Genomic DNA, 23,782 nt, shown 5'->3' with positions numbered 1-23,782 from the left:
ACAGTCTGTGTATGCTACGGAAATCTTCTTGAAGAGACTTGAAACCTTTTTTGCAATGAGTAATCTGTCAAGGTGCATTCAAGGAAACTCTTGTGAGTCTTCTGCCACTTTTTAACGCAAGAAACTAACATTTTCGTGATGTGCATGTTTGCATATTGTCTTATTTCTAGAGCTGCAAAGATTAATCGATAAGCTGTAAACTATTAAATGAATCGTCAACTATTTTCATAATCAATTAATCGGTTTGAAAAAAAAAAAAAATACAAATTCTCTGATTCCAGCTTCTTAAATGTGAATATTTTCTAGGTTCTTCTCTCCTCTGTGACAGTAAACTGAATATCTTTGAGTTGTGAACAAAAGAAGACATTAGAGGATGTCTTCTTGGGTTTTGGGAAACACTGATCCACATTTGTTTTTTTACCATTTTCTGACATCTTATAGAGCAAACAACTAATCCATTAATTGAGAAAATAAGCGACAGATCGATGGACTTTGAAAATAATCGTTACAAGCTACTTATTCGTTCACAATTCTTATCAGCAGCTGGCACTGGAAGGTATTGGAGTTTCCATGAATGCACCGACGAGGGTTTACTCAACAGTCTGTGCTTACAGCTGCAGTACTGCTTGACAGTAATAGAACTTTGAGAGATAAAATAGATAAATCTAGTCTTTAAATTTCTACAACATACCGAGATGAATGAAAAATAATGCTCCCAAGTGGGGGGGAAACGATGGATAAAATACTCACACGTCATACACAATTTTACATTTTCTGGAGAAACAATTTGACTAAATAACCAGACAAGGAATGGGTGTTTTTGGCTAATTCATCATCACATTGATTAATGAATCATATAAAAACCCAATATTCCCATTAACACAGTCCTGCACACTGATTTGCAACATTTTTCAACATGGTCCAATACATCCAGAGATATTAAAGGGATAGCTACATGGTATATATAAATATATTTCCATATTGCCCGCTCCTGCCTCCAGGGTGTCTGGGAAGGTTCTGCAGAAAATCGGCCTAAAAACATATAACATATACAATATGATTGCCAGTTTGCATGCTGGGGACGTCCAAAACATCTGTTCATGAATAAAACAACTTCCAATGAAGTGCTGTTCTACTCCTGATTTTTTTTATATTTGATACAACAAAAGCATCAACAGTACTGTTAAGTATAAAAACAACATGGAGTTAATGGGCTAAAGTATTTATCTTTAGTATGCTTTAAAGGAACATGTCAACTTATTGGGACTTTAGCTTATTCACCGTATCCCCCAGAGTTAGAGAAGTCCATACATACCCTTCTCATCTCCGTGCGTGTCGTAACTGTCTGACGCAGCCACCGCTAGCCTAGCTTAGCACAGATCCTATTCTCAGAAGGCGAAGCATTGCTACTTGGGCGGAGTGATTAGCGCAACACCTGAGAAGCACCGTTGTTACTCTCTGCTCCTCACCACTGGGCTTCTCAGGTGCTGCGAGCAAATCACTCTGCCCAAGTAGCAGAAGTAGCAGTGCTTCGCCTTCTGAAAATATAGTTCCCAGTATGTATACGGTTAGAAGACGGCTGTGTCTCATGTGACCTTGATATTTATACACGCTGTAACTATACAAATCACAACATGTCAATAGGAACATGTTGGCGTTATTTTGTCACTTATTGGGAGCAGTAGGCTAGATGGAGCCGGTTACCTCCAGGATCTGTGCTAAGCTAGGCTAGCGGTGGGTGCGTCAGACAGAGTTACGACACGCACGGAGATGAGAAGGGTATGTATGGACTTATCTAACTCTGGGGGATACGGTGAATAAGCTAAAGTCCCAATAAGTCGACGTGTTCCTTTAACCATGACGTGACTCCACAGAGCTTTGCGTGACGTATTTGTGTTTCAGGTAAAAACTGGGTGAAAACCGATCAGTTGCCGGTGGCTCCAGCACCAACATCCACATCTGAGGCGAGAGACCTGGAGCTTAAAGGTAAGAACACTAAACACATCTGAATTTTCCCAACAGTACTACAAACAGGGAGGCATTATGAGGAGGTAGCAGATTGTTCTGTTTTGCCAAGAACCGACGCCAAAAATGATGAAATAATTCCGTACCTAATATAATCATCCTTCTAATAACCTTCTTGTAAACGTAGAAAGCTGAAGAATACCATTGACTTCCTTGAGATTCAGAGAGCATGTTCAAGATGTTGAGTACACCAGACAGTTTGGGAAAAAAAGTGGAACTGAACAGAAGATGTCTTTCATTTTCCGGCTCTCTGTAAGCGTGTAAGTTTTTACAGACCGGAATCACACAGTTCCTCAGTCTGTCTGCCAGCCACTCAACAACAGCAGAGATTGATAGGTCTAGAGTCAAGGTTGGACACCTCCCCCCCCCCTTTTTTTTTTCTATTAGGAAAACAGCCTTCCCAACCAAATCCATTTTTGGAGTGAATTTTGTTCCCTCTATATGGTAATACGGTTTTGTTTCATAATACCAGCTGTGTGCCAAGGAAAGGAGTGCTGGGCAAAGCTCACATAGTGTGTGTATATGTGGCAGGCCTGTATTGTTGTAATGTAACTGCTGCTTTATTAAGGCAGGCAGATCATGAGCCAATCCTTGTTCACAATAGCAAAGACAAAGGCTTAGTGATGTGTGCGTGAGATTCAAAATAAACACAACAGATACATTTGACTAGACTAAGAGATGTTAATTGCAGGTACAACAAACAACCACGAACAAGTAAAAGCCCTGCGTTGAAAATGTTACTTAAAGTATCAAAAGTAAAAGTACTCAATGCAGAAAAATCCTCACATTTTAGAAACTGGAAACGATCCAAACAGTTCTGTCAATCAACGAAGTGTTTAATCGGCTGATCATTTCAGCTGTACCTGTAGGCCTGTATATTGTTGGGTTAGTTTTAGTTTATAATAAACCATCGTATTTTATAAACTACATGTGTTTTGTGTAGGGTTGGGCATTGTTTGGATTTTAACAATGCTGATTCCAATTCCGATTCTTCCTTTCGATTCCGGTTGTTATCGATTCTCGATTACGATTCTTTGAGGAGTGGAGTTGAAACGTGTCACATACCTATTTTCACAAATAAGAGGAAAGTTTTTTATTTTGAGTCATTGGTGGGTTGCAGTTTTACAGGGCTTTTTCAATGTAAAATAATGCCCCACTAGAGCGCTGCTTACTGTGCTCCAAGGCTGCAACACAACAAGCACCTGGCTGCTTCGGAAACCAAAACTTGCGCATTTTAAATTGGGAAGTGATGATCGGATTTGAAACCAAATCCTGTAAACGATTCCAAACGATTCCAATAAAGAAACGATTCTACTGGAATCGTAATTTTTGAAACAATTCCAAGTAGGAATCGGTTCTCGATGCCCAATCCTAGTTTTGTGTGCAAAAATCCTAATTTGTTAAGTAACTAAAGCTGTAACAGATGAATGTAGTGCAGTAAAAAAGTACAATATTTCTCTCTGAAATGTAGCAGAGTAGAAGTAGAGAGTGGCATGAAAAGAAAAGACTCAAGTTAAGTACAAGTACCTCAAATTTGTACTTAAGTACAGTACTTGAGTAAATGTACTTAGTTACATTCCACCACTGCAACAGGCAGGCCTGTGTATTTATTATTTAGCTGTGAATAAACAACCTGGGTAGAATCAACACATCGAGAACCAGCTCATTCAAAATATCTAACATGACGATGAGAAAGTAATGTTTGTTTCAGTCAGGATATGTATTTTAGTGTTTTGCAGTCACTCAAACGTGCCTTGCAACATAAATACAACAAAGAAACAAACCTTTGGATGTGCATACTTTGCTGCCCTGTCACAACTAACAAGCACAGACAAGCTTAAGGAAATACAAGAGCAACAAACTGCTAACATTTCCATAAATCAGACTTATTCAAATGATTTGTTGGGGTCTTCAGTGGGACATTGAACTGTTTTTCGCTTGTCCAATGTCTAATGAGACTGGTTTCTAACGTAAAATATACTCTCAGTCAAAGTCCACGTTTATAAATTCATGTAACCGTGTCTGTCCTTCTCGGTGACTTCATCACCCAGTTCTGGCTCTGTTGGTCTCTGACTCTGGAGGAGACAAGATGTCTGTCTCCTTTCAGGTTCCAGAGACAACTTTTATTAAACTTTTATTTCTCCAGTGGAGAATGTTTGCCAAAAGTGGAGGACTGCGGTCGCACTGGTCAGCTCCCCGGTGCGAATGTGTACACACAAACAGTTGAACATGGAGCTAGACTCCGCAGGAGCCGCGAGTGCAATAAAAACAGTAGGTGCTGACGGGATCTTTTTGAACCAGTGACCAGCTGTTGTGGAGCCCACTTCAGTGTCTGACCTTTTAGCTACTTCCATCTGTGTCCTCTGAGAGCAAGGTCTGGCTCATCAGAGCTGCAGGAACACAGGCTCAGTTTCCACTGACATTTCAAAAATATCACTCCTCAGCGCTAACAATGTGGTGCTCACAGCCTGCCTCTGGCACTGGTGGTGGTCAGTGTCGAGAAATGTGTTGTTTTAGCATCATTCGAACAGTGTAATAAAAAGGTCTTTGACTCGTCTGGGCTTAATGCATCTGAAGTGCAAAATGTTTGTAAGAATCAGTTTCAGCTTGCCCTGTGCTAAAAACTCGTTATCAGGAAAGAAAAATAGCCTTAAGGTTGGAAATAAAACTCATAACTCTGACTGACTGACTGAACAAAAAAAAAGTCATGCTGTCTTACTGCACATATATCCCTTAAGCAATGCACTTAAAGGGTAACTTCAGTTTTTTGAACCAACTTTGAAATTGGTCCAGTATTAAGCAAGAGCGCTACAGTCGGCAGCCGTAAAACAAGCTACAATGTAACTTATAGGGCAAATGTGTACCTTCAATTTACGTCCACAAAAGTGCTTGTGTTTGACTTGCTCAGATTATTGTTTCAAGTGTCTGACAACATTATGGAAAGGATTCCTACAGAGATAGACTTTCTGTTAAAGAGTAAGTTCCCTTTTTTTTTTTTTGCATAAAAACATTGCTATCGCCAAACCCAATAGACTCCGTGTAAATAAACAGTAATTTTATCATCGTAAAATACACTTCGTTCAAAGTCGACAGACACAAAATAAATCTATGAGAATGCCATTTTGGTTTGTTTTTCCAACCATCACAACTCTAGTTTTGGTTGAAACAAACACATAGTTTCCCGATTTACATGTGAAAATATGTTGGCTTTATACACGCTAAAAGTATTGTTTATTTAAATTGAGTCTGGTGGGTTTAGCGAAAAAAAAGATGATTTTACGCTTTTAAAAAAAAGGTCTCTCTATGTAGGGATCCTTTCCCTAGAATAACAACATGAGCCTGTCAGTGGCAGAAACATCACTTTTAGTGGATGAAGTTGAAAATGCTAGTTTGCATTACATTGCAGCGGCCGCTGGTCACTGCATTCTAGCTTAATACTGGACCAATGCCAAAGATTCTTGTTCCAAACAGTCACTTACACACAAAAACAGGTTGAGAAGACCCGAAGTTACCCTTTAAAGTTGGAAACACAGCTCATAACTGACTGGAAAAAAAACTTTACAACAGTAGTAGACTGTGGTTGTACTGTTCAGCTCCCAGGTGTGAACAGAGTGTTGAGGACAAAGAACACATGTCGTCAGTAAAAAAAAACAAAAAAACAACACCAGTGCTGGAGGTTTGTACACAGTGTGTGAGAGCAGGCTGTCCTGTCAATCTGTTACAGATGCAGGTCAGTCCAAGTGTCGCTTTGAGAGGAACCAGGCTCTGGAGCAAGGCAGGAGACCTCAGGACACCATGTTTATCCCAGAATGCAACGAGGATGGAACATTTGCGCAGGTCTGTCTCGCTTCCTCCACATGTTTTCCCCTTCATGTTTTTCACTCTGCTCTTACTTTCACCTAAGTTCTTGTGAACCATCTCCTTCACGTCTAGGGCTGGGTACCGAATTAGATACTTTTTAGGCACCGACTGAATTGCCTCCTTAGTATTGAGTATTGACAAATGCCTCGTCATTCAATACCAAATGTCAATACCCAAGGAGAAAAATCTCTTCAGCGTCAGTGAGCCAATAAGCATGCAGCATGCTTCTACCAAGATCTAACAATGCTGTGGTTGGCTGTATAACATTAGCCTGGTCCTACCAGACTCTCGTACATTTCATTTGTACAGAGAGTCTGGCCACTCTCCATTGACAAGTGTTAACTTCTTTGTTCTACTCTGTTGAAGTTTAAAACTATTGGATCTGCCCAGAGCCACTCTGGATCTGCCATAACCAATTGCTAACGTCGGCTTAGCATCGCTAGCGTTCGCCTTAGCTAACTCCTTCACCACTAAAGGAGCGAGCTGGAAAATCTAACTTTTCCCGAACCCCGTGGGGAGGATCGCCACAACATCATGGCCACCAACACAACTCAGCAAAGATTGTTCTTGCTCGGGCTTTAACTTCTGGATATTCGGCAGCGTTGCCACAACAGACCGAATGGCTTCGCTCGCATCTTTCTCCGCCGCCATTACAGAACTACAACTCAAACTAGCGCACAACCTCAACGTCATCGTTCTCAGCCACTCCCTCTGTTCGCTGATTGGACCGGTAAAGATTTGGCCGGAGAAAACCCAAGAATATACCGCAAACCCAGACGGAGTACTGAAAGAAAATGAAAATTGAGCAAAAGTACGTAGGAGGGCGGAGCCAGGCTAGTCTAACAGTACACGTCGAAAAGAATCGCAGGAAAAAACTCTACGTTACACAGAGGCTCACCTAGTTGGAGCTGGAACCGGTATCAGAGGTGTCGAAAACTTTTGAACAATACCCAGCCCTATTCACATCATCCAAGAGATCAGCTGCACGTCGCTGACAGAAACATTTGATTGTACTCCTTCAGCTTTTGCTGTATTTACCCTAACAACAATCATGTACATTACAAAGCTATTGGTGTGGTTTACCTTTTTGCCTCTGCAGGTCCAGTGCCATACTTTGACAGGTTACTGCTGGTGTGTCACCAGTGACGGCAAGCCAGTGAGTGGCTCCTCTGTGCACAACAGGACCCCGGTGTGTTCAGGTACTGGGGGCGGGAGGGAACCAGCCTGGCAACCTGTGGATTAAACCCAGAGTTTTTCAAAAGAATCCTAAAACGTTTGTCCCAAGGTTTGCAACACAGCTTGCATCTGTCCTGCTTTTAGTTCTGTGCACATTAGTGATGCGAGTCTTAGTTATTTGTGCAACCAGGGCAACTCAACTTCACAGTCATGTTTTACAAGTTGCATGACTAAAGCTCCAGTAGATGGGTTGGATGTTTCCTGACAATTGTTTATTAGGGTGGAGAAGGAGCATAACAAGCATTTTAAGGTTTTTTCAACGGTGGCTGCATTTGTATCTTGGAGCCAAGAGTGCTTGGAAGCCTCTGGGGTCCGAGGCAAATAACATTGGGTAACTTCAGGAATTGGACTTTTTTTCATTATTCAAAAACAACCAAAATGTCATTCATAGGCTTCAGTTTCTTATCTAAGAGAAGACTGAGAAGAAAATATATAGTACATTCAAGGTAGAACTTAAATTGAGTAAATGATCAGTGAACTGACCCTACATCTGAAATAAATGACTTTGCTGTGGAAGGATAATGAGTGAACACAGCCTTTGGGTTACAGTTAAAGAGACTCTGCCTTGCCATACTTTGGGCATATGTGTATTACATGTCACGAGGCGTATAGCAGGTGCAAGGTCAACGAGAAGGCTAATGGCCATACATCCAGGGGCCTCCCAGCTCTCCCTCCCCCTCAACTAACTGCTCTGTCGGAGGAGAGAGAGAGAGGGAGCACAGCTCTGCACACTCATCTTGGATGGGAACACTTTATGATAATCACCATCATTTTCCCTCAGAAGATAATACACAGGGGTCTTTGCCAGAATTGGATTGCACAGCCACTAGAGCATATGGTGCAAATTTTGTGTGGAGAGTGTGGTGAGAGTGGTCGCATGCCCCTCTGAAGCTGCTCAACATATGGCAAGAGGCTTCCCGCTCTCTCTCGGTCTTTTCCTCTCTCAATTTCCTTATCGTACTCTCTCTGCCTCAATCTTCTCTGCCTTCTTGTTTCTCTGTATTTCCCACTTTTGCCACTAATCACCTGTATGGTTCCCCTTGGCACCTGCTGAGTTTCATTCCTTTGGCTAGAATCAGTAAATTTCACAAATGGATGATGGTTACGTATCCATATTAAACAAGAAAACTACACTGCTTTTCCCATTTATGAATGCATACTGTTCTAAGGCATAGTAGAAGTTCAGAGTCAAGTTATTTTTTATTACAATTGTTTGTTTTTGCAGATAAAGCTTTTTTTTTTGACAAAACAATTCATTGTATCTAGAGAATGACTCTTCTGTGCACAACAGGACCCCGCTGTGTTCAGGTATTTGGGGAAAACAGCCAGGCAGCTCGTTCATGACTTGCTCAGGGATTTTCAAAATCTTTCTGGTGTGTCTACTTAGACACACCAGAAAGAAAGATAGTGTCATACCAGAAAGTGGCACAGCAAATTCTGTTGTGTCCACTCGAAAAAGATGGCGCTGGAGGCTTCATGGCAGAGTAACTACTTGCGGTCTCTGTCGCTAACTGGACAGCAAGTTAACACAGTTCATTGTACCATCTAGTCCTGTCTTATGACTGAAGCATGCCGTTTGTGCAGATTATACTTCAGCAGAGCAAGGATAATGATAGCTTCTTCCATTTTTGATTCTGCAGCTCTCCTTTCCTTCAGAGGTCACCACTGTTAAGATGGCTTGCAATAGGGTTAGTCTTGCATTGCCAGACCAATCTCCACAGCACGAGTCAGCACTAGCACTAGTCAGTACTGGAGTATAGTTTGGCTACACCACCTATCTATTCTGGGATAGGGGATAAAACGCTCTAGCTCGTTTGTATTTCTGTGAACCGTCCTGGGCATTGCTTAGCCCCGACAGCGGAAGTAGCGAGAGGGGAAGGACATCTGCCGCGTGGAGAGACGCGCTGGATGTCAGGCTTTATCCCAGCAATGTACATCCAATATGCATAGGTCAATGGAAAAAATGTAGGGACCAGACTTGAATTATGTATATGCCAACGCTTCACACGGATTTACGTACTACTTTATTCCTCTGTAAATCAATCGACTGATGGCGGCGATTATATTGAAATTCAATTATTTTGGTCTGAAAATTAAACGCAGCCTGTTTTCTTAGAGTCAGGCTTTTTTAAATTGCCCATCAAGAGCCCATTAAGACACTGGCTGCAAATACACTGATCTATTAGTCGATCGAAAGAACTTAACTGGTAACTATTTTGATTATTGATAAATTGTTTCAGTCATTTTTCAAGCAAAAATGCAAAAACGCCTTCTGGTTCAAACTTCTTAAATGTGAGGATACGCTACTTTTCTTTCATATACGTATGACAGTAAATGAAAATATCTTTGGGTTTTGGACAATTGCGCAAAAAGATAAATTAACCACTCTGAAGACATCATTTTGAGCTCTGTGAAGTTGTGATGGCTGTATTTCACTACTTTTGATATAGACTATCTAGCAGAAAATCAGCAGATTAATCAATTAAAAGAAAAAGGGGAATCTTACATGTATCTCATGCAGAAATTAAGAATAACTGAGATTTGGTGTGCTGTGAGATCTGAACTTCTACAACTGAAATTTCCAGCACTCAATGGAAGAAATTATTTCAGATGCACAGGTTTAAATAAACTCTTAATGAAAAGCTGAAATGTAGCTTATGGCACAACACAATCTCTACCTGTCTCCTTTCTGTCCTGCATAAGATCCAATATCTTCTTTGTTTCTTGCAAAGGTATGTATGCACACTGGGACCAGAATCTGGGCACAATAAAACTTAAACTGTATACAGCTGCTACAGTTGAACATGCCCAACTCTCCTTCCCTCTCACATGACAACAAATAACCTTCACTGACATGCTCAGACGCCCATGTACACTACGACCCAAATCAATCATCTCACATACATTTGCAGGAAACTTCCGTGAATTTATGGAAACTCATGCTGGGACAAGTGGATTGTCAGGTAGTACATTTCCTTCCAGTTGCTTTCACTTTCAAATTTCTCACCTTTGCCTTGTTATCGTAATCGGTTGCATTGTCTAATTTTGCTCTTTTCCTCCGTGCATCCATGCATGAAACCGACTACCTGCATGAACCAAACAAGAATGATATCTGGAAACGTACAACTTTTTTACAATTATTTCACAGATGGTGCAGATCACTCAGGTTTGCATTGGTCGGAATTAAGATAACGCAACAGACTTAATCTTTTAATGTGTGCCTGCTATCAGTACTAACAGAATGTTACTCATCAAACTTTGATAAACGTCCGTGTGCGTCTAATGCCAAGTCAAGACGCCTGGGGGTTGGGCAATATGTGGGAGTGGTGTTTTTCTGTTGGCCTGTGTTAGGTTGGAACAATCACGTTGAATCCCAAATCATAAGATAGCTATTAGGTGATTCAAGCTCTTGCAAAATAATTTATTTGCATTAAGGTGGATATTCTACATTTCTAGGATGGATGAACAGCATTTTGGAATCAAATTCTCTAAATGTCCCCCAGGAGTTGTTGCTGCTGTCTAGTCTTTGTACATGTTATGTGTTTTCTTTTCTCTACAGGGTCAGTAACCGATAGACCACCCGGGCCACCGAACTCTGGTAGAAAAGGTGAGTTGAGATCTGCTGTAAGTTTGTGTGTGCATGCGTGTGAGAGTTTGTATTTGTATGAAAAAGGCAGAAAGAGAGCAAAATGTCTTTGTTGACCTGATTTTGTTCCATCTAATCTGTGCAAAGTCCGTATTTGTGCAGGGCACAAAAGGTACACGGCTGATGTTTCACTTGTAATTTTAAGGGGATTTGAATTAAAAAGGTCTTTATATTTAAAGAATAAATAGAGTATATATGACGCCTTAGACACAGATACTACAGCCTAACTAATCCTCAGGGATTCCTTCAGTAAATGCATCAGTGACACTACTGTACGCTACAAAAACATCACTGGTTTTGCTCCAGTTATGTCTTTGTAAATATTGCATCTGCTGAAACTGTAAAATATGCCAAAATGATAACAAATGACTAGTAGTTCTACAGTTTTCCTCTAGTTTCATCAAAGTTATTAAAGTATTTATGTAAAACCAGTGATGGAAAGTAACTAAGTACATTACTGAAGTACTGAACTTAAGTACAATTTTGAGGTACTTCACTTGAGTATTTCCATTCAATGCTACTTTATATTTATACTCCGCTACATTTATTTGACACCCTTAGTTACTACAGTAGTTACCATGCAGATTCAGATGCCTAGTACAAAATATAAACAAATTAATTTAAGCTGTATTATTATAGATTTAGATAAAAACTCAGCCACCTTTAGCAGCTTCTACAATAAAGTGATGAACACATTAATGCATCAATAACTATAATCCAATAATATAATATGCATTATTCTGACCCATTCTGATTAATAAGTACTTTTACTTTCGGTATTTTAAAAGAGGCTGTACTCAATATTTTTTATATTTAATTGTTGTCTGATTCCGACACATAATGCAAAGATTTGCATGCTTGCATCATAGACAAACAGCTGCTCTGCTTCAGAAATCTCACTAAAAATACATTTTTTTATACTTTTTTTTTTAAACTGAGGAAAGATGGGCCATATCTCAGGGTTTCTCTATTATAAAGCACTTGTGAATACACCAATGCTAAAGTTGACTAAAAAGAGGAATAAAAAAAATCATCTTTTGGAAATTGATCTTAATGCCTTAATTAAAAAATGAGGAAAAATCCAACCTTTAAGGACACCAATTTTCTTTGTGAATAAATAATGTGTATATATATATATATATATATATATATATATATATATATATATATATATATACAGAACTGCCTCAAACTCTCTCCTGAAAAACTGGATGTTATCTACCACAGTGCCATACGTTTTGTGACCAGAGCCCCTTATAACACCCACCATTGCAACCTCTATGCATTAGTTGGCTGGCCCTCGTTACACACCCAACGCCTAATTCACTGGTATCAACTAATTTACAAGTCCGTGCTAGGCAAAGCCCCGCTGTAACTACACTCACTGGTCACTATAGCTTTACCCACCCGCAGCCTTCGCTCAAGCAGTTACATCTCCTTGGTCACTCCAAAAGCCCACACCTCCTTTGGCCGCAACTCCTTCCAGTTCTCAGCTGCAAATGACTGGAATGAACTACAAAAAACCCTGGAACTCAAAACCCTTATCCCACTAACTGCCTTCAAAGCATGTCTGTCTGTACTCCTGTCCGATCACTGTACGCGCGAACTGTTCCCCGTCTTTCATCCACTTCTTTTGCACACCCGTACTCCATTATCTCTGTCATGCCCCATTGCATAGTTGCACAGATGCACATCTTCACCTGCATTGCACTTTCATATCTGTTAACGCTATGATTTGCACTATTCACCTGCCCTTGTATGCTCAACCGTTATTTCTTCCCACCTTTGTTGTCACACAATTTTGCAATAACTGTATATTGACTATATTGACTCTTTTCAGCATTCGTACAGTCTGTCTATTCTTGTATACTGTGTTATTACTGATCTTCATAACTACCCAAACCACACTTTGCACTAACTGTACATTGACTATTTACTACTTCTCAGAATTCATACATACTGTCTATTCTTGCACACTGTATTATTGATACACATCACTACCTAGACCACCATTTGCACTAACTGTATATTGTCTCTTCTCTACATCCAGCATTTATATAGACTGATTACTGATTACTGTGTTATTACAGATCTACCTCACTAACTGGACCACTAGACTATCTTTTTATTGACTCATTACACCACTGACTCTTTACACCATCTCAGCAGTGATATAGACTCTGTTTATGTATATTGCATATCCGTCGACTTACTTGCACCTCACTACGGGCTGGCATTTGTAACTGCCCACTTATTCTGCACTTTATGTAGCATATTGTATTCTGTGTTCTTGTGCTGTATTGAATGTGAAACTATTTGTTGTCTTGCACGCCTACGCTTTTCTTGGCCAGGTCGCCGTTGCAAATGAGAACCTGTTCTCAACGGTTACCTGGTTAAATAAAGGTTAAATAAAAATTTAAAAAAAAAGTTTTGTAAATAAATAAATGTTCTTCCTTAAAATACAGGGGCATACGTCAGTACACCCCTATGTTAAATTCCCGTAGAGGCAGGCAGATTTTTATTTTTAAAGGCCAGTTATTTCATGGATCCAGGATACTATGCATCCTGATAAAGTTCCTTTGGAATTATAATAGCCCCTCATCATCACATACCCTTCACCATACCTAGAGATTGGCATGGTTTTATTTCAGTTAGCAGATAGCTGGTTTGATTTGCATTGAGAGATGATTTTATGGAAAGTACCCCATGCCAATCTCTAGGTATGGTGAAGGGTATGTGATGATGTGAGGCTATTTTAATTCCAAAGGCCAAGGGAACTTTATCAGGATGCATAGTATCCTGGATCCATGAAATAACTGGCCTTTAAAAATAAAAATCTGCCTGCCTCTATGGGAATTTAACATAGGGGTGTACTTACTTATGGCCCCTGTATTTTAAGGAAGAACATTTATTTATTTACGATACAATATTCATTCACAAAGAAAATTGGTGTCCCTAAAGGTTGGACTTTTTTGTCATTTTATAAATTAAGGCATTAAGATCAATTTCCAAAAGATGATTTTTTTTATTCCTCTTTTTAGTCAACTTTAGCATGGGTGTATTCACTTATGCTTAGCACTGTAAGTTGTTTCCCAGTCCCGAGGGTGTGATACACAGTAGAGAGCTGTTGTGGAGGTGATAGTCGAGGTAAGGGTTTGCTGTCGATGCTTCCATTCATTGTTTTTTCCCCTCCCAGTTTGTAGCTCACAGTCCAGACCTGGATCAAACAGTAACTGACAAATACTGAAAGTTACAGAATTTGTTTTACCATGCTCAGTATCATCAGTGCGTTTACATTTGGAAAGTTCAGAAAGTGTAAAAAAAGAAAATGAAATCAAAGAAATACTGGTGCATCTTTCTGACTAGTGTTTGACCCAGGTTTGCACTTGTTTGAGACCAACGTAGTAACTGTTGTATTTTATTTACAGTTTGACCAGATCAGGTCAGGTTGACCTTGAGTCTTTCGGTTTGCTGTCAAGCCGTCTGATTAAAGGATTTACTTTAGTGTTTGTAGAATGACTCCAGTTGTCTGTGGTTTGCTTTTGATCAAATTATTTCCTAAGGAATGTTCCAGAAGCTACAAAACTGCACATGGGTGAGTATTCTAGGGAGCTGAATTCACAGCTTTCTATACATTAAGAGCCATTACAACGTATCACTCTCTTAAACAGGTCAGAATATTTTATTTAGACTGCACTGGGAAAAAAGATAGTAACTCAAAAATGTAGGGTACAAAGGAATGTATTTGTAAATTCTGCTTTTATATAGGTATTTTCTTTAACAGTATTATAACTGTGAAATATCTTAGGACAGTGAGATTATGCTCTTCAGTATGGTTTGTAACCACCTCATTTTTATCAATATGAGATTCCAGTGACACATATTTTAAGTAAAAGATTAAGAGCACCACATATCACTTCATAATAACTTGTTAAACAGTTTTGGTTGCCAAAAGGAGAACATGTATGAAGAGTACTCTATAGTTTGAAAAAACTTATCAAATACTGATGTTTTTTCCTCTAAAGTCATTCAGCGTTTAAGAAAACTGACGATAAAAGAAAGTCTGACAGTTTATTCAGCCTGAGAGCAAAGAAACAGAGTTTTCATCTAGTACAGTAATCTTTAATAATGCTAGTGGCAGCATATATGAGCAAGAGGGTCAAAGTTGTATCCATACTGCATGCAACAGTACATACTTCGTAAGGGCAGCTGAAAAAAGCTTGGAAAGCTCCTTTGCATGGAAAGGAGCCAGCTCAGGTGGTTTGGGCATCTGGTAAGGATGCCCCCTGGGCGCCTCCCTAGGGAGGTGATCCAGACACTTTCAGCTGGGAGGAGGCCTCGTGGAAGACCCTACTAGGTGGAGAGATTATATATCCACCCTGGCCTGGGAACGCTTCGGGATCCCCCAGTCGGAGCTGGTTAATGTGGCTCGGGAAAGGGAAGTTTGGGGTCCCCTGCTGGAGCTGCTGCCCCCGCCACCCGACCCAGGATAAGCGGATAAAGATGGATGGATGAAGCCTAAACGATTTTATATTTCTACTGTACAAATGGAGCCATGACCTACAAATAGTTGACTGTGGCAATAGAGGAATGGGGGACAATCATGGACCAACGTGACGATGGAGCCAGTATAATGATCAGACCATCACCACAGTCCTCAGGAGACCATCAGTATCACTGCCAAATGTCAGCGCAGTCTGGCTGCTTTTTGAGATTAGCGAACCAGCGTTTCGGGTGGACCAACCAATCGAACGACGGACCGAACATTATTTTGACAATCAAGAATAAGGAAGTTCACACTCCTTCAATTGTTCAGAGGTTCGTTCACCTCTGTGTTTGGATTAGTTGCTACACCTGCACTGCACTCATGCAATGACTGGGGAGGGTCTCCTCATGTGAGTGTATGTAAGCGTATGTGTGCGTGTGCGTGTGTGTGTGTGTGTGTGTGTGTGTGTGTGTGTGCATGCGAATGTGTATGTGGTTTACAGTACGATGGTGAGGGTGAGGGAGTGTGCTAAATGTGCAGCTTGATCATGTTAAGAGTGTCAGTGTGAGGAGTTGATTCGTTGACGTGTGAGAGAGATGTAAAGCCACATGTGGGTGGCTGTTCTTCTATCATTCAATCTGTCTCTTCTCTGTCTGTTTTTCTATCTATCTGTCTTGGCCGGGCCATGTGCAAATCCCAACCATTCAACAGTTCTGGAGAGTAGATTGTATTAACCTCAATAATGGTAGTCTCTTTCCGTTTCTTTCTCACCCTCAACCCAGACGATGGCTCCAAGCCCACACCCACCATGGAGACTCACGTCCCCTCTGAGGGTGATGGTAAGTCTCTTCTAACTACTCCTCAACCTGTAACACGGTGCTAAGAACATCACTTAGTTAGCTAAGGTGCATAGCATGTGTTCATACCGATGCGGGTCACAAGATTTCTATTTTTTGTACTTTTAAGCCGTTGATCCTCAGTGTGTCAAGAATTTTATTGTTTTTTTATTAGTTATAGTTTTATTCAAAGTCAAGGTGCTATTTCTTAAGAATCCACCATTATATTACATGTAATGCTGCAAAGATTTTTTTTTGTGGCTTTTCCGCCTTTAAATTTTGACAGTACAGCTAGGTGAGAAAGGGGAGAGAGAGGGGGAAGATATGCAGGAAATTGTCACAGGTCGGATTCGAACCCTGGACCTCTGCGTCGAGGCATAACCCTCTCAGTATATGTGCGCCTGCTCTACCAACTGAGCCAACCCGGCCACATAATGCTGCAAAGATTAATCAAATAATCAATTATTTGTCAACTATTAAATGAAATATAATGCTTTAAGGTATTTTAACCTGTCCCCATATATTTTTAATGTTTAAATGTAAATGTTTAACATTTTCACAAACTATTGATTGGTGAGTGTTCTTTGGAACTGACTGTATGGACTGGGAAGCTGCAAATGAATTGCCCATTGGGATTAATAAAGTGTCTGAACTGAATCGCCAACTATTTTGATAATCGATTAATTGGTTTGAGTCATTCTTTTGAGAAAAAAAAAAACAAACATTCTGATTCAAGCTTCTAAAATGTGAACATTTTCTAGTTTCTTCTCTCCTCTGTGACAGTAAACTGAATATCTTTGTGTTGTGGACAAAACAAGCCTTTGAGGACGTCATGTTGGGCTTTGGGAAACCCTGATCCACATTTTTCACCATTTCCTGACATTTTATAGACCAAACAACTAATCAATTAAATGAGAACATAATTGACAGATTAATCGACAATGAAAATAATCGTTAGTTACAGCCTTATAAATGGAAAACTCCAGCTGTCAAAAATACCAGATGACATTTGATATTTTTGGAAAATACTGGGATCTCGGATGCAATTTTAATTTTGTTTTTGTGGGGAAACAGACTGATCTCATTAAGTGGCGTATGTATGACATGCCAATTCGTATGCCATTATTGGCATGTTATCAAGACGCATACTCGCTTTTTAGCGTGTTTATCAACACCGTTTGGCCTCCATTGACTTACATTACCTTGCGATTGCGTGTCAATTTATACCGTAGCGAGTAGTATGAAAGGGCGAAAATCTGCGTAGGGAGGTTGGTCGGGGTGGTGGATGGGTCAAACACAGGACTTTCACCCAGGAGCCCGGGGATCGTGTCCCGCGTGTGGCCTTTCCTTTGTGTCCCGCGTGTCACGTTTCCTAAACTCAACCGTCGCTTTGTTCTTTTACTAAACCCAACCGGTTTTTCTTTTCCTAAACCCAACCTACGTGTCACATTTCCTAAACCCAACCGTAGCTTTCTTCTTTTACTAAACCCAACCGGTTCTTCTTTTCCTAAACCCAACCCGCATGTCACGTGTCCTAAACCCAACCGTAGCTTTCTTCTTTTACTAAACCCAACCCGTCGGCTGTATACGGCGCTCAAAATGTGTACGTTGTGTGACGTTGCAGACTGCCGTCCGCTGTATATAGCGTAGACATACACGTGAATAGTTCAAAATGCGTACAGATAACACGACACCTGGCTTAAGAAAGTGGCATGTATGTTTATGCGAAGTCATGATATCACAAAAGTATGGAAGTTATTGATCTGTACTTTGTCTTCCTGTCATTGCAGAGATAACTGCTCCAACGCTGTGGATTAAACAGCTGGTTTATAAGGAGAATAAGCAGAATAGCTCCGCTTCCAGGAAGCAAGGTGAGACAAAGAAACCCCTCCTTATTCTGAGAACTTTACGCATATTTTCTTCCTTAATATGCATCATAAAATAACACTTAAAATGTTTAGAAAAAAGGCAAAAGTTCCTAATTAGTATGATAGAGTACTAGGGCTGCACGATATGAGGAAAATATGCGATATGTGTTAAATTGTTAACTATCGTGATGACATTACTTGGGATAAACAGATATTAAAGTGTACGCCGGTCTACTGCTGTCAGTATTCTGCTAAAATACAACAAATTGCTTGTTGAATTTAAAACAAATAAAAGGTACATTTCAACACTCTTTTATTGAACAACTTGAACATTGAATAGAATATAAAAAATCACCACTAAAAAAGAATGACAGATACATTATAAAGTGTAGTTTTCTACTGATATTTTATTTTAACTAACACAAAAAATCTCTTGTGTCTTTCGCAATGTGTCGCAGCCTTTTGCGATGCGTTTATTGCGCCAGTTGATATTGTGATGACGATAAAAAAAAAGGATGTATTGTGCAGCACTATAAAGTACGCAATCAACACAGTACCCATAGGTTGCCAACACAGAGCCGTATCAAACACAAGTGGCAGTTGTTGCGCGTGGGAAGCCAGCGAGGGATCACATCCTTGACCATATCACTGATAAACCCACCTCTCCTCCCTGTGCAACCACCTACTCAAATATCACCCACGCACTGTTTCCAGGATACAACTATTAGCCACATATTGATCTTAAGATGAAAAGAGAGGTAGCTCAAACCCTAAATAAAGTGAACACTCCGAAAGTATCAACTGGTTTCCGGTGTAACTGGTTTCAAAGCCACTGGTTTCAGATGAAATTTAAACATTTCCAGTTTGAAGACAGCCCTGCGACGCTGGGATTATGTTTTTTTTTGGTTTCTTTCCTTTGGTGTAATTTGTTTAGCTTTCTCTGTCTCCTTTTCAATTACGCCTCGACATGTTCACTACCCTCTGGGCATCTGGATGCCTTTCACGCTCCTGCAGCAATGCAATGGGTAAATGTGGTGGAGGAAGTGTGTGAATGAATATATTGGTTAGCTGATATATGGGACGGATGTTTGTCTTTTATTATATAGCCTGCAAAATGTGCTTTCAATTGTTTTATTCGCACATTTTCATTTATTTAATTTTTCAAGTAATGTCTTCTAGCTTGCCACTGAGGTGGTTCAGTTGAGTTTTAATGCCCCATACTGTAGTTAAAGTAGTAGTGTACTGTAGTTATCATTTTTAATTTGACTGATGTTTGCTGAAGATACACAGGGTTTGAAAATAAGCATATTCATTAAAACACATTTTCAATCAAATTCCGTGTCCCCAGCATCAAAAAGCTATGATCAAATTAGAGAAACTACCACATGTTACGGGACGCGAGGTTAGCCCTCTCTCCCACCCAATAGAGCACACAAACAGTTGATTATAATATGGAGTTTCCGAGTATTTTGAATGATGGCGATGTGGCAGGGGAAACTGTGGTCAGGGCAGCATTGAGGGTTGTATTTTAGATGAGAGAGATTCACGGTGACAGCTCTTTGAAACTTCTGTGGAAACACCAGCTTCCTGTTTCCAATTAGCATCCGGTGTCCTCAAAGTACAAGAGACAAGGCCGACTGGGGCAGGGGGGGAGGGGGGGTGTATGTCATCACGTTTGAGACATGAGCGATGTGTGTGTCTGCAACTACAGCTGCATGTGATTGCATACAGTGTGTGTGTGTTTAAAAAGGAGATTGTGTTTGTGAGTGAAAAACACAGGCATTGGATCTCCTTTCTAAAAACACACTCACACACATTTTCATGTACAGTACATGAAAATGTCCTGAAATGTGCTTCTGTGTGTATGATTCAGAGTTTGGAAGTAACAAAGGACAACTCAAGTACTGCACTAGAGTTGTGATGTTCTTGTACTTTTGTTCTTTTCTTTCTCTTTTTTACTTTTTTTTGGCATTTTCATTTTGGTAGACCTCAATATATAATATATACAATATATCCACTACATTTTAGAAAAAAACTTGATAGCTGTAGTAACTACAGCAGTTATGTCAAATATTCACATTTAACATACAACATAAGATAAACTCAAACATAATCATTCTTTTTCTGTCCTTTACTTCTCCCCAATTACTTTCCCTCCACTGATTTCAAAACGTAACCTGACTCTTCTTGGATCACGTTCAGTTAGAGCTGAAACAATAGGTGGATTAAATCGATTAGCCGATCGACAGATAATTTATTGGCAACCATTTTGATAATCCATTACCGGTATGTTTCAAGTAAAAATGCTGAAAAGATTCTGGTTTCATCAGGATTTGTTGCTTTTTAATCGTCAAACATAAACTGACTATCTTCGGGTTTTGAACTATTGGTCCGATAAAACAAACAATTGGAAGATATTACAGTTTTTAACATAAAAAAAACAACTAATAAATGAATCCTATTGGTAATAATGGGGAGTTAAAGCTCCCCATTTTTACTTGTTAACCTTTTGTAAACGTTTAAAACGTGGCACTTCTGCTTTTAACACACAGTAGAATTTAGATTTATTTAAGCAAAAGATTTAAATACTTCTTCCATCACTGGTGTGTAAGTGGTAGTTTGTTATTCATTCTCTGATAGATGCCAGTGTTTTTAGGCCCAAATCCAGAGTCTAAAACTGCACGCAGACAACAGGAGTGATAGCCTGAGAACACAGAACTTTCTTTCTCTTTTTCTTCCCTGCTAAAAATTGCAAAGCAAAGAAGCGTTGGTGCAACAAATCCTCAATATTTAAACTCTGTCTTTCTTTCCTGACACGCTGGAAAACCTGAGTGCTGAGAAATCAGCCCTCCTGTGAGCACATGAACTACGTTATTCATTTACTGGCCTTCTCTCTGGATACCCCATAATTATGATTTAGAGCGATGTGGAGATCATGTTAGTGAAACGTGTTTGCTTAGGCAAAGCGATGCAAAGTCCATTTTTCAAAAGGATGCTTTGTTGCCAGACTTTGACATGCTGTAGTTCCAATGTCGTAAGGAGGGGGAAGCGCTCTGTCATGCAGCTCATTTATAAAAGTGTGTGCAGAACCAGAAACTCGCCAAACCCCCCACCCCACCTTGCGTAGAGCGAAGAAACACAAAATGTTGAAGGGATATAATGCGATCATATCTTCTAACAGCATGATTTTGTATACAAATCTGTATTCTTAAAGGGATTTTGTTTCTTTTAGTCTTATTTGCATGTGTAGTTTGAGGCAGCACGACTTTGTGTTTTGCTCTCCAGCATGATGACAGTGACTGGGGCCAAACATGCCAACGAATGTGTTGAAAAGTAACACGATTGTGTTGACAATTGCGTATCCATTTTATGAGTGAACGCTCCATCATCGCTGGTTTTGTTGCACTCCAGGTCATAAACACAGACACATGCCCCTACATACCTACTCACAGAGTTCCCCTATTACTAACACTTCCGCTATTTTAACTGCAGAGAAGGCCTGCTAGAGACAATATTGCAGTGATTAGCCCACAGCTGAAAGCCATTGGAGTGAAGTGAAGAGGAGAGAGCGCTGGGTGGTGTGGGGGTAGGTCCAGAGAAGGAGGTATTAGGATAGAGAGAAGTAGAGAGAGAAAGAAAAGGAAAGTGAAGGAATGAGAGACAAAGGCTTAGAAGGGTGGGAGGAAGGGATTGAACGTGTGATAAAATGTGTATTATAGGAAGGAAGAGAAAGAGAGAAACTGAGAAATCTGAAAAATCTGAAAAAGAGAAGACGATTTAAAAATAATTTCACTTGGTTCGAAGCCTGGAGGAAGAGGGCCAAAGTGAAAGGCATAAAACAGGACAAGTCTGTTCTCATCAAAGATACCGCAGATGTTCGTTCTATGTCCATTATCAGTTTGCCCTGAAGACAAAATTACCACAACAGCGAGCAAATTGTTACAACAGTTCCTGACATCAACTTGTGTGGGTTTCCTCTTTTTTTTCCAGGACAATTTTTGTTTTCTGAGGGTTTGTGTTTCTCATCCTTCTTTTCCTCCTAGGAATAAAATTAAAAAACAAACAAAAATAAAAAATAAATGTGGATATCCAAGGCAGGCAAAGAAGTCGCAGATTGAATTTCAACTCCACACACAAAACCGAGAGGATTACATTGCAAGCATCCAGCCTTTTTCCATTTCTATGTATAAAAACAATTTCTTTTTGGGAATCCTAGTGCCTGGCGCCAGCATAACCTCTGTATAATAAACAGTGCTAAATAATTTGGATGTGAAGGAACCTTGGCGGGGACCAGAGCCACAGCACAGCGCTAAGAACACTTGAGTGTGAGTCTTTGCTAGTCTTTGCAGGAGAAAAACGTCTTTGGTGTAGGGACACGTTTAGTTCTCTGTTGGCAGACATGCTCAGGGAGCATGAACACCGCATCTTACAGACTCAGAGACACACACAGACACAAAGACACAGAGACACAGAGAGAGAGACACACACACACACACACACACACACACACACACACACACACACACACACACACCCTCCCTCCCTCCCTCCTCAGGTCTGCTGCAGAACCTGCCACCACTGCTATCTCCATCCTTATTACACATTACCATAGAGGATGGCAGAGGACTAATTGTGCTTAAAGAAGCTATTAGTCTGTCCCATTCTTCATGAAATTCTGCAGTACTCATCAATTTTACTGAAAATTAACATTACGTGAAAGACAGATTTAAGGAAGTCAATTAGTATTGTGCTTGTGTGTGCCATGGATTGAGGGGTGTATTTACTCCTTTTTGTCTGACATGTAGTTTATGGATTGCTGTGGTGAGTGCTCTGCTGTGTTAGCATTAGGGAGACATACAGTATCAGGCTGGCCAATACAAATACTGCAAGGTAGAGACTCAGATGAGCTGAAGGCTTAATTTTTCTGCATAAAACTGCAAAATAGTCTTTACATTTTTTTTTTTCTTTAATTTGTGTGTACTCTTTTGAACTTGCATTCAGGGCTTTAAATTGACATTGTAGTTTACTAGCCCATTTGACTGGTGATGAATGAAGCAAATAACAGTGCATCTGTTTGAATCAGCAGGCTGCAGAAACGAAGTCGGTGTTACCAGATTGGTCCATTTTCCGCCAAGAAATTTGGGGCGATTTTGCGTGTGTTTGGATTGGAAATGGAAAATCTGTATCTGGCAACACTGCTTATAGTACTTATCCTACATTTCCCATGAACACTATGTTGTGACGTGTCATATAACTAGGCTACGTGCCTAGCGCGTGTGGTACTGGTTACAAGCTACGCTGAAACAGAAGACGAATGGAACGGCACGAAACAAACCAGAGGTGCTGAAATTAAGTAGTAAAGCTAGTGCTAGTGGAATTGGCTGATAACTTAAAAAGAATCTACTAACCATGTTGGCTGGTGATCAAAAAAGTAAATAAAGCCCTGCTTACATTGATAGATTTTTCTTGGCCACTTAGGGCCAGCACAAAAAGCTGAACATTGCTATTCACACAGAAAGCAGGCATGGAGCAACATTTGCATTTATTTTGAGTTGTTTTCTGGAAACCCGACGAAAGATACTCCAATGTTCACTCTCCTTTTAGCTCTGTTTGGGTCTCCACTAACTCTTGAGAATAATATCCAGCTCTTTTGCTAAATGTTCTATTTCCTTAGCTAGCTTGCTGCACCTGGAAACAAGTTTTATGGGAGTGGTGATATTGAACTTGTTGTCGTCATCAGAGGGAATACGTGGAAGCTCTAGCCGAACATCCGCATATCGCCAATTATTGGTGACCGTGGATCTGCGCAGCCACTCCGCTACAA

The 23,782-nt window shown here is 40.2% G+C and overlaps 1 protein-coding gene across 11 annotated transcripts in view; it reads left to right on the top strand.

The window, feature by feature from the left end:
- Positions 1-23,782, top strand: part of smoc1 (SPARC related modular calcium binding 1) — a 65,757-nt gene that overhangs the window by 19,182 nt on the left and 22,793 nt on the right. For 6 of the 11 annotated variants that reach the window (XM_031309697.2, XM_031309694.2, XM_031309698.2 and 3 more), the window contains exons 3-9: positions 1,903-1,986; positions 5,750-5,862; positions 6,986-7,085; positions 10,035-10,085; positions 10,682-10,729; positions 16,004-16,093; positions 17,881-17,961. In XM_031309697.2, coding sequence (XP_031165557.1) covers positions 1,903-1,986; positions 5,750-5,862; positions 6,986-7,085; positions 10,035-10,085; positions 10,682-10,729; positions 16,004-16,093; positions 17,881-17,961 — 567 coding nt within the window. The remainder of the gene's footprint in view (positions 1-1,902; positions 1,987-5,749; positions 5,863-6,985; positions 7,086-10,034; positions 10,086-10,681; positions 10,730-16,003; positions 16,094-17,880; positions 17,962-23,782) is intronic. The other 5 variants (XM_031309703.2, XM_031309705.2, XM_031309702.2 and 2 more) reach the window with 3 other exon arrangements.

This window comes from Sander lucioperca, chromosome 18, assembly GCF_008315115.2.
Source record: "Sander lucioperca isolate FBNREF2018 chromosome 18, SLUC_FBN_1.2, whole genome shotgun sequence".
Taxonomy (NCBI): domain Eukaryota; kingdom Metazoa; phylum Chordata; class Actinopteri; order Perciformes; family Percidae; genus Sander; species Sander lucioperca.
Note: the sequence above shows the minus strand (reverse complement) of the source record. Positions and strands in the feature narration are given on the sequence as shown.